The sequence below is a fragment of the Pseudonaja textilis genome, chromosome 3 (genome assembly GCF_049901715.1).
Source record: "Pseudonaja textilis isolate UNSWEBS1 chromosome 3, rPseTex1.2, whole genome shotgun sequence".
NCBI lineage: Eukaryota > Metazoa > Chordata > Lepidosauria > Squamata > Elapidae > Pseudonaja > Pseudonaja textilis.
In genome coordinates this window covers 199802144-199813086 of record NC_141992.1, presented here as the reverse complement: position 1 = coordinate 199813086, position 10943 = coordinate 199802144, and the positions used below count along the sequence as shown (strand labels likewise).

General features: G+C 49.6%; 1 protein-coding gene across 6 annotated transcripts in view; it reads right to left on the bottom strand.

Annotated features, from left to right (window-relative positions):
* Nucleotides 1-10943, bottom strand: part of PPP1R16A (protein phosphatase 1 regulatory subunit 16A) — a 45791-nt gene that overhangs the window by 8377 nt on the left and 26471 nt on the right. For all 6 annotated transcript variants that reach the window (XM_087931874.1, XM_087931873.1, XM_087931869.1 and 3 more), the window contains exons 3-4: nucleotides 6214-6284; nucleotides 3530-3675 (exon numbers count right to left, since the gene is read on the bottom strand). In XM_087931874.1, the coding sequence (XP_087788000.1) occupies nucleotides 3530-3675; nucleotides 6214-6284 (217 nt within the window). The remainder of the gene's footprint in view (nucleotides 1-3529; nucleotides 3676-6213; nucleotides 6285-10943) is intronic.

Sequence of the window (10943 nt, the reverse complement as noted above, 5' to 3'; positions counted from 1 at the left end):
GCTGGGCCCTTTTGACCAGGGCTGCAATGGGAGCCCCCCAGGTCAGGTCCTCTTTTAGGGTAACACCCAGAAACTTAAAACTGGCCACTTGCTCCCCTCGGTCTCCGTTGATAAGCAAGGGCTGGAGGTCTGATCTGTTCCTTCTATATAGTCCACTATAAGCTCCTTGGTCTTATTGGGGTTGAGGACCGAGTTATTGTCTCCACACCACGAAAGCAACCATTGTTGGTCCACCTCATCTCCGTAGGCAGACTCATCCCCCCCTCTGAGATAAGTCCCACCACCGTTGTATCATCTGCAAATTTAGCAATAGTATTACCAGCGTGCGTGGGAATGCAGTCCTGCCCGTAAAGAGTACAGCGTAAGGGACTCAACAGCATCCTTGTGGTGTACCCGTGTGGAGAATAAGGGCGTGAAGAGGTCTGATCACCTCATTCCGGGAGTGGAAGCCCACCAGTCTTACAGGGGCCACGGTTGGACCCCCTTGCAGTAAAGATTGCGATGGAAACATCGCAACAAAGATCGCAAACCTGCACCTTTGCAATCTTAACATAACGCAATACAGGCAGACCTCGACTTATGACCGCCACGGAGCCCAACCCTTCTGTCGCTCAACGAGACAGGGGGTTACGTGAGTCTTGGCCCACGGTGGCTAAGGTGCATCACTGTACTTGTTCAGTTAGTAACGCAGTCGTTAAGCGAATCCGGGCTTCCCCCATGGACTTGGCTTGTTGGAAGGACGCAAAAGGGGACTGTGCGACCTCGGGAGGCTGTGACCGTCGTAAATAAGAGACTCATTGCTAAGCGTCCGAATTTTGATGATGTGTCCAGCATGGGGAGGCTGCAACAGTCCTAAGTGCCGTCGTAAGTTTCAACGGTCACTAAATGAACTGGGACTACCTGCCATGGGCTACTGTAACACCATAAGGCTGCCCCTTCCTTCCTCCAGGATCTTCCCCCCCTTGCCCCCCATGCCTGAAGACCACTGGCCCCCTCTTCCTCGCAGCCACTTAGGAGAAAAGCCACGGGAATCTCCGCGGCTCACACTTTTACCCGTGGCCAGCCCCCAAGATGCCCCGCCAGTGAGGGACGCAGAGCAGGGTCCTCGCTGGCGGAACTGGGAGCCCGACTGGTGCTGGGGGAGACCACCAGCGTTAAGGTATTGACGATTTAATAGCTGACCGGCTGCTGTAAGGCTATTATATGTTATATTATATACAGTATTGTTATGTCTCACCTGTATCCACAGGTGAGCAATCAAAATTCTAAAGTTCCAAAAATAGAAGCAACCAAAAACAAACCCCAACCAAGAGAACTGCTGAGGTTTTTTCCAGTCCTCAGCAGTAGTTCTGAAATCTGCTTGGCAATCCTGAAGTGCCTATAAATCACAATGCCTCAGATACTCTTCACAGTACTTTCGCTCCAACAAGACACTTTGCTTCTGGCAAATTTCTCAAGCCGATCCGTTTCCTTTTATCCCCTAAAGAGGGCGTGTCAGTCTCATTAATCACTGGCTTGACGCTTCTTTCCCAATTGAGATTGACGTCTCAATCTCCGTCTATTTCTCACGTCAAGCCAGGATCCCTCAAAGTCCTCCTCCTCACTTGAAACCTCTCGCACGTTTTCCTGATTATCTGTTCCCGGCTGCTGCGTAATTAGAGAGGGAGATTCGGAGGAGGGAGAGGACTCCGACGCCTTCAATAAATTAGGTTCATCTCTCATAGCTAAGTCTACTTCCTCATCCTGGCTACCTTCAAAATCACTTAATAATGCAGGTTCGAATCTCAGTGCCAGATCTTCTTCACTCGAGCTCCCATCTGCTGACGGACCAGATTCAAATCCCGGAGTCACAACACAGTATTATATTATATATTATATTATATTATATGCTGTAAACGCTATATTATTTTTTTTTTTTTTTTTTTTTTTTTTTTTTTTTTTTTTTTTTTTTTTTTTTTTTTTTTTTTTTTTTTTTTTTTTTTTTTTTTTTTTTTTTTTTTTTTTTTTTTTTTTTTTTTTTTTTTTTTTTTTTTTTTTTTTTTTTTTTTTTATATTATATGATGCAATGAGGATGAGTCAGCAAGGGACATTGCCACTTTAAGGCTTGAGGATGGGTCCCACAGGGTTATTGCCGTTTTAAGAAGCTGTCTATATAAGGGTGGCCATGAGAGGGCATTTTTCTCTCTCCTCCTGTTCTGTCTCCATTGTAGTTCTCTGTGCAGAGTAATAAAGACTGATTGCTTGCCAGGTATTTGCCTACCACGTATATGTACGTATATAGTAGTCTTGTATATAAACCACTGTTAAAAGACAAAAAAGCCTCTGTGTGTGCTGTGTTTTGCTCCTGGGTTGTCTCAGAATAGTAGTCCCACTGCAAACACTCTGACAACCAGGCGGGCGGATATAGTAGGTCCCAGTGGCAGTGACCAAGGCTGGCTAGCCCACATCTGGCTAGCAGGGCCCCGGACCAACGACAGACTGACCAAACCCCAAAGGCCCCTGGGTGGCCTATGGGGTTCTGGCCTATGGGGTTCGGGGTGGGTGGGTTCGGGTGGGCCCAGTGGGAGGGTATACTGTGTTTCCTGCCCAAACTCAGATTTGGGGATGGGATGTGACACGCATAATCCTTCATGACCATGTGCACAGTCCTTGAAGAGTGAAGACCACAAATCCTACCGCCTGGGTGAATAAGACCGATAAGCCCTGGGGGAAAGGCTGGGGGGTAGGTGTCTCCTTCTGAGAGTTAATGCCAGGGTTGGGGGCACGTCGATGGACAGATTACACGCTCAAGAGGAAGACACCAGAAGCTCCACGCGCACCTCACCCACCCCCAGTGCCCACCTCCAAGTCTTAAAAGGAAGGCTTGACAAGGGGTGCCCTTATCTCAACAACGGAGCCGGTTTGGCCTAGGGGTTAAGCCAGCATCAGGCTCCACGACGGAAGTTGGTGAGTTCTACTCCCACCTTAGGCGTGACAGCCAGCTAGGTGAGTATGGGCCAATTGCCAGAAGGTGGCGAGTTCTAGTCTGCCTAGCCATGAAAGCGGGCTGGGCGATGACTTGGGGTCAATTACCAAGAGTTTGTGAGTTCTAGTCCCACCTTAGCCCCGAAAGCCAGACGGGTGAGCTGGCGCCAGTCGCCCTCCTTCACCTCACCTCACAGGGTTGTTGTTGCGGGGAAAGTAGGAAAAGGGAGGAAGGCTGGATAGGTTTGCCGGCTTGAGTTATTCACAAAGACAATAAAGGCGGGATAGAAACATACAATATTTCCTGAAGGTGGGAGAGGAGAGGAATTGCTTCGGTGGCTGAAGAACAAACTATCTACGAGGTTTATATTATTTACAAAATCCACCCAATGGCCGGAATGACCCCTAAGCCACCAACGTATTCCTGGCTCTCCCACGTAGCCCAGCACGAGGGCCCTCTGGCCTGCTTCCCCACCCACCCACCCCCACGGCTAGCGGAGACCCTCAAAGACCACCCGCCCCCCCGCGTGCTCCGCCCCGCCTTCCAAGGAGCCGCTCCTCGTACCTCTGGATGAGCAGCTCCACCAAGAGCAGGTGCCCGCAGGTGGCGGCTGCGTGCAGCGGAGTCCAGAGTTCGCTGTCGCAGGCGTTCACATCGGCCCCGGCGTCCAGCAGCAGCTCCACCATCACCCCGTAGTCGTCGATGCAGCACTGGGAAGGGGAGAGGTACATGAAGGGGGGGGCGGGGGGGGGCGGCTCCGGAAGGCCCCACTTCTCCCCTCCGGGGGCGTTGTCCCTTGGCTTGGACTGGGGGGTCTCCAATAGCTGGAAGGAGAAAGCCCCCCCTCCCCCGCAAGCTTCTTCCCACGGATCCATCTTGGTGGTTTCCCGTAGCAGGAAGTCCTGGACGGACCACGTTTAGTGTGTGCGGGGGGGAGTGTCCCCAAACCTGGCTGAGCATGGCTCGGTGGTCATGTGAGTGGGTGGGTCAAAAGATTAGAAACTCACTTTAACAGAGCTCTTGGAGCCAGGTTGGACTATATGACCTCTGGGTTCCCCTCCGGCCCTTGGATTGCTGTGCTGTTTCAAAGCATCCTCTCAAGCTGCGTCCAGGGCCGGGGTTTGTGGTCCTTCCTTCCTCTTTTTTCTTTCCCTCCCTCCCCCCTCCCTCCCTCTATTCCACCCATCTATTCATCCATCCATCCATCCATCTCTCATTCACATGCCTTTCCCTTCCCTCTTTCTCCCATCTCTCCCTCTTTCTTTTTCTTCTTCTTCCTTTTAAGAGAAAGAAAGAAAGAAAGAAAGAAAGGAAAAGAAAAGAAAGAAAGAAAGAAAGAAAGAAAGAAAGAGGGAGGGAGGAGGGAGGATGGAAGGAAGGAAGGAAGGAAGGAAGAAAGAAAGAAAGAAAGAAGGAAGGAAGGAAGGAAGGAAGGAAGTAAGGAAGGAAGGAAGGAAGGAAAAAAGAAAGAATGAAAGAAAGAAAGAAAGAAAGAAAAGAAAGAGGGAGAGGGAGGGAGGGAGGAAGGATGGATGGAAGGAAGGAAGGAAGGAAGGAAGAAAGAAAGGAAGGAAGAAAGAGAAAGAAAGAAAGAAAGAAAGAAGGAAGGAAGGAAGGAAGGAAGGAAGGAAGGAAGGAAGAAAGAAAGAAAAGAAAGAAAGAAAGAAAGAAAGAAAGAAAGAAAGAAAGAAAGAAAGAAAGAAAGAGAGAGAGAGAGAGAGAGAAGAGGGAGGGAGGGAGGGAGGGAGGGAGGAAGGAAGGAAGGAAGGAAGGAAGGAAGGAAGAAAGAAAGAAAGAAAGAAAGAAAGAAAGAAAGAAAGAAGGAAGGAAGGAAGGAAGGAAGGAAGGAAGGAAGGAAAGAAAGAAAAGAAAGAAAGAAAGAAAGAAAGAGGGAGGGAGGGAGGGAGGGAGGATGGATGGAAGGAAGGAAGGAAGGAAGAAAGAAAGAGGGAGGGAGAGAAGATGATGGATGGAAGGAAGGAAGGAAGGAAGGAAGGAAGGAAGGAAGGAAGGAAGGAAAGAAAGATTAAGAAAGAAAGAAAGAAAGAAAGAAAGAAAGAAAGAAAGAAAGAAAGAAAGAAAGAAAGAGCTACCCTGCATCTCTGTGCTATTCATGGTATATTTTCAGCTGGAACCTTTTTCTACTTAAATCAGGGGTCTCCAAACGTGGCCGCTTTAAGGCTGGTGGACCTCAACTCCCAGAATTCTCGGAGTTGAAGTCCACCAGTCCTTTAAGCGGCCAAGTCTGGAGACCTCTGGTTTAGTGACCATTCCAAGTTATTTATAACGGTCGCCGTGGCCCCAAATCATCACGATTCCCCACCCCGCCCCTCCTTTCGTGACCTTCGAACAAGCCAAGTCAACGGGGGACTCCAGACCCACTGAACAGCCGTGGGGCTAACTTAACCAGGAGCAGGGATTCGTTTAACAACGGCCGCAAGCCAAGTCAGCCAAAAACAACCCCAGGGCGAAGCTCATTTTTAAGCACAGGCCGGAGTGTGACTTTGTGGGCTCGGCTGCGTGGATCACCTGTCACCTCTACGGTCTCGGGAAAAGGGCAGGGAGGAAAAAGAGGGAACTGGGCCCTTCTGGATCCTGGGACTTTACCCTGGGCGCCACTTGGCGTGTTTACTCAACACAACGGCAGCGCTGCCAAAAGGGTTGGACAAGCTGCCAGAGAAGGAGCAAAGGGGGAAGAGATGAAGCTCCCATCTCAGGGACGTCGCGCTGCTGAGTGAAGGAGTGAACGAACGAATGAAGCCATGAAAAGCGAAGGAGAGGAAGAAGGAAGGGAAAGGGACGGTCAAGGGAGGAGAGCTCCACGCCTAGAGGCCCCAAGGGGGACCCAGCCTCCGGGAAGGGGTGACTTAGGGCCACCAAAGAGCCCCAAAGGTCCACAAGACACTTGTTAAGAGAGGCCTCCTCTTGCATCGCCTTCCTGACACACCACACACACACACAGGGCCCTGAAGGTAGCTTAGGATGCAGCCTCCCCCATCAGGTGCCCTCTGGATCTCAAGGCCCGCCATTCCTCCTCTGGCTGGCCCCAGGTGGGAGGGAGCTCTGCTTACCTGCGTCGGGAGGACAGCGATGCCACCAGCAAGGGAGGAGCCCCTGGGATGCTGTGAGAGCTCATGTGTGTGTGTGTTGGGGATGGGGGGGGAGGTGCCTGCACCTGTGAAGCACCTGACACCTGGCTCAGGAAGGGAGAGAACGGAGGGTAGCCGGACAGAAGCCCGAGGGCTCACCTGGTGCAATGCGGTCAGTCCATCCTCGTTGCTCAGATTGGGGTCGATGCCGGTCTGAAGGAGCTGGTGAACTGTAAAAAGAGAAATACCTCTCTCAGGCCAGGATCCGGGGCAGGGCCAGGTGGGGTGGGGGGGCAGGTGTTGGCCCCAAGGATGCCAAAAATACACCCAGCCTGTTCAGGTCCAATCTAGACAGGGCAATTCCTCTCCAGATCCCGACTTGTAGGGCACAAGAAGACGAACAATTAGGGGGGGTAGGAGGTAGGGATGGAATCGAGATTGGAGAGATTCGACCTGGAAATAAGGAGAAACTTTCTGACCGTGAGAAAACAATCCACCCCTGGAACAGGAGTTGCCTCCAGAAGTTGTGAGAGCTTCATCATCCCTGGAGGCTTTCAAGAAGAGACTGGGATGCCCTCTGTCAGAAATTTGTGTAGGGTCTCCTGCTTGGGTGAGGGGTTGGACTAGATGACCTACAAGGTCCCTTCCAACTCTGATTCTCTGTTATCTGTTAAGATCACGGGAAGTGTTAATACCACTTTTATAAAGCCTGAGTAAGGCCACAGCTAGAGTCCTGCATCCAGTTTTGGTCACCACACTATAAAAAAGATGTTGAGATTCTAGAAAAAGCACACAGAAAAACAACCAGGATGATGAGGGGACTGGAGGCTCAAACATACGACGGACGGTTGCAGGAACTGGGCCTGGCTAGTCTAGGGAAGAGAAGGACCAAGGGAGACAGGAGAGCAGCCTTAGGATACTTGAGGGGGTCAAATATTCCAATATTTGAGGAGAGGGTCAAGCTATTTTCTAAAGCACCCGAAGGTCAGATAAGGAACAATGGATGGAAACTGAACAAGGAGAAATTCAACCTGGAAATAAGGAGAAACTTCCTAACTGTTGGAACAATTATCCAGTGGGACAGCTTGCCACCAGAAGTGCTCCATCAACAGAGGTTTTCAAGGCTGGATGCTGTTTGTGTGAAATGGTGTATAGGGTTTCCTGCCAGAGCAGGGGGTTGGACTAGAAGACCTCCAAGGTCCCTTCCAACTCTTATTATTTTGTTAAAGCCCAAACCAAACTTTCACCTATTTGCCCACCCCTGACCTTGACTCAGAGGCCTCCTCAAGGCCACCCCGCATTGCAAGGAGCCGCCATCAGCGCCCGGTACCAGGCTTGGCCGAAACTCTCACGGAGCTCCGGGTTTGGGTGGAGTCAGCCGAGGACTCACAGAGGGAATGCCAACCTTGACAGGGAAGGAAGCCAAGAGCTTAACCTGCATTCAGGTGAGAAACTGAACAAACAGTCCAAAGGCCTGATCTCACAGGCACCACGGCCTGTTGTGCCCCCAACAAACGAAGGCGTTTTGCCAAGGAAGGAACGGCCCAGGAGGGTGTGGAGGAGTAGCAGCGGGGGAGCCCAGAGGTCACAAAAACTTGCAATTTGGTCCATTAAGGCAGGGCCTCCAACCTTGGCCACTTTAAGGCTGGGGAATTCTGGGAGTTGAAGTCCACCAGTCTTAAAGTGGCCAAGGTTGGAGGCCGACCCTTTGTGTTCTGACGCAGGCTTCGTAAACCGTAATTACCCACACACTTATTTTAAAAACAGGATTTAATTTATTGCAACGCTGGGAATTGTTTGCATTCCCAGCCGGAATTCATCTCAAAACAGTCCCCTGAGATAAGCACCCACCTTTCAGTTCTGTGAAGTGCTGCCAAAAACAGAAGCATCCAATGAACTAGAAAAGGAACCAACCGAAGTACACAGAGCTTCAAGGAGGTCTCGGAACCAATCGAACGACTTTGCTTCCTGCAAAGGTTTCATCGCCTTGGCCTGACTTTGATCCCTCATGGGAGGGGCCGTCACCTCCCAGCCTTACTCCCGAGTCGCCCCTTTTGTCTCAGCTGCCCTCGCCTTCTAGCAGCTCTGCACACTGGGAACAGGCTCCCCTGGGTCCTCTGCCTCGCTGCTGCCAGACTCCGAAGGCGGCACCCCACTCCCAGATGGTGCGGGACCCACTTCTGCATCGGGCGCAGGACCCTCATCCGAGTCCTCGCCACACTCCCTGACTGGTCCCCTCTCTTCCCCACAGTCCGATTCTGCTGCGGTCTGCACCGGCTGCCGGCGAACCACAACACTTTGTGGCTTCCTCAATGGGCAGCAGGTACCCCCAAAATCCTGCAAGCAAAGGTGGGGACACTACCAGATTCTGCCCGTGGGAACATCGGGGTTCGGCATTCCATAATCCTGAGTCACTCTTCTGAATACAGGTAGTCCTTGACTTACAGTCCCAGTGGAGCCTAAATTCCCGTTGCTCAGTGAGAAAGTTGAGTGGCTACTCAAGAAATGTGTTAAGTGAGTTTTGCCCCATTGTCCCACCTCTCTTGCCAATGTCGCTCCCTGAATCACTGCGGTCGTTAAGTGAGGAACCCAGTCGTTGGGTGAATCGCTTCCCCGGCTTTTCTTGTCAGAAGGCCTCCAAGGTCAACCCCGTGGCCCTTGGGACACAGCAGCCGTCATAAATATGAACCACAGTGGCCAAGCATCTGAATTTAGATCCCGTGATGGCAGGGATGGTCTTAAGGGTGAAAAGCGGTTTGAGTCGCTTTTTTCAGTGCGGTTGTGGCTTCCAGTGGCCACTAAATGAACCACTGTAAGTCGGGGACCCCCCCGTGTTATTCTTTTTCCCTTTGCTTGACAGTAAAGGACCTCCGACGACCCCTTCCAGCCTTGTGAGTCCATGGTTTTTTCTTTCCAAGATTAAAAAATAATAATAAAAGTCCTTCACCAGAAGCAACAGGACCAGGAAGTCTATAATCTTTGTAGACATAACACTACGGAAGGGAACAATCTGTCACCCCAGGGGATGGACAGAGTCTTTATGGCCTTCAAAGATATATATATATAACGTAATAGTTAAGATAATACAGTGTAATGATATGTTATAATAGACTATTGTGAAATGAATGACACTATGAACTAGGTTTTGTAACAGCTGGGATTTGCTCGAAAAGGATGGTGCGAATTTGCAATTACAGTCTAACGATGATTTGATAATAATATGATATTATGCAGATGGTAGTCTTACACTTTATGAATTTTAATATAAAATTAGGAGGGAATGACTGTTGATATCGTGCACTAGAGATATGTACCAACCGACACACTGTACAATGGAAAGAAGATTTTATTTAATGTTGCATGTTTTGTGTTTAAGTTTGTGTTTAATATATATATATATATATATATATATATATATATATTAAAGACAGCTATCATGGTTTATACGGTGTTTGCGTGTGGGTGTCTCCTAATATAGAAAGACCATTATGGCACCGTCTTGAATAGTAAGCTAAGTTCCGACACCAAAGGCGGGACACGGTGGCTGGGTTCACACAACACGCTGAACTGCGGCTAACAGGACCGAGCTGCCATGTTCACAGAACAATCGAACCCAGTTACACCTTGGTGTTTTACTTATGCCAGTTGTCTGGTGATACATATAGGATGGCAAGATTGACGCCAGAGGCTAAGACAATGTGTGGATGAGCAGGCTACTCTACCCCATGTCAGCCAGACCGGATGTTGGGTGAGCCTAGCCAGCATACAAGATGCTCGCCTCCATTTCTGAAAGAGGAAACCAACGTTCATTTCTTCCTTTCCTCCTTCCTTCTTCCTTCCCTTTTTTTCTTCCTCTACCTCAGTTCCTCTCTCCCTTCCTCCTTCCCTTCCTCCCATCCTTCCTCCCTCCCTCTTTTCCTTCCTCTCTTCTTTCCTTCCTCCCATCTTGCCTTTCTTCCTCCCTTCCTCTCTCCTTTCCTTCCTCTACTTCAGTCCCTCCGTTCCTTCCTCTTTCCTTCCTCCCATTTTTCCTTTCTTCCTCCCTCCCGCCTTCCCTCCGTTCCTTCCTCCCATCTTTGCTTCCTTCCTTCCTCCCTCCTTTCCTTCCTCTCCTTTCTGTAAGAATCAAAGATGTAGCTTATTGATCTATTAGATGCAGTAAGTCCTAGGAATGATAGCAGGCCCCAGAAGAAAGAGAGACGAACCAAAGTTTTCAGCTAGGATGGTTTCAAAATATACCAGAACTATTTGTAATTCTGCTGAGCGGTTGCTAACTATGAAAACATATTTTTTTGCAAAGTATGCCCTTGGATGGACAAGTTTAAAACAGGAAGAATGAAACTGTGGGAATGAGGAACTGAAAGTAATGTACACAGGTGTTTGGAAGAAAAGGATGAAGGACGGGGCTGGAGATCCGCTCGGGGCGCTTTGATTCATGGCAGTCCTTGCAGGACCCGCTATATGTCACTGGGCCCCACTGCAATGGCTTATTAATGTAAGTGTATTACTGCTATTATGACTCTTATATCTTTTCATTTCTTATGTTCCAAATTATGAGAAACAATAAACCTCCGATCTTAAAGTAAGAAGTTTTGTTTGTGTTACTGTCTGTTTCCTACTGGTATTTTTTATGACCATTTCCTTCTTTCCATCTTTGCTTTCTTCCTCCCTCTCTCCCTTCCCTCCGTTCCTTCCTCTCTTCTTTCCTTCCTCCCATCTTTGCTTTCTTCCTTCCTCCCTCCCTCCCTTCTTTCCTTCCTCTCTCCTTTCCTTCCTCTCCTTTCCTTCCTCCCATCTTTGCTTTCTTCCTTCCTTCCTCCCTCCCTTCCTCTCTCCTTTCCTTCTTCCCATCTTTGCTTTCTTCCTTCCTTCCTCCCTCCCTTCCCTCC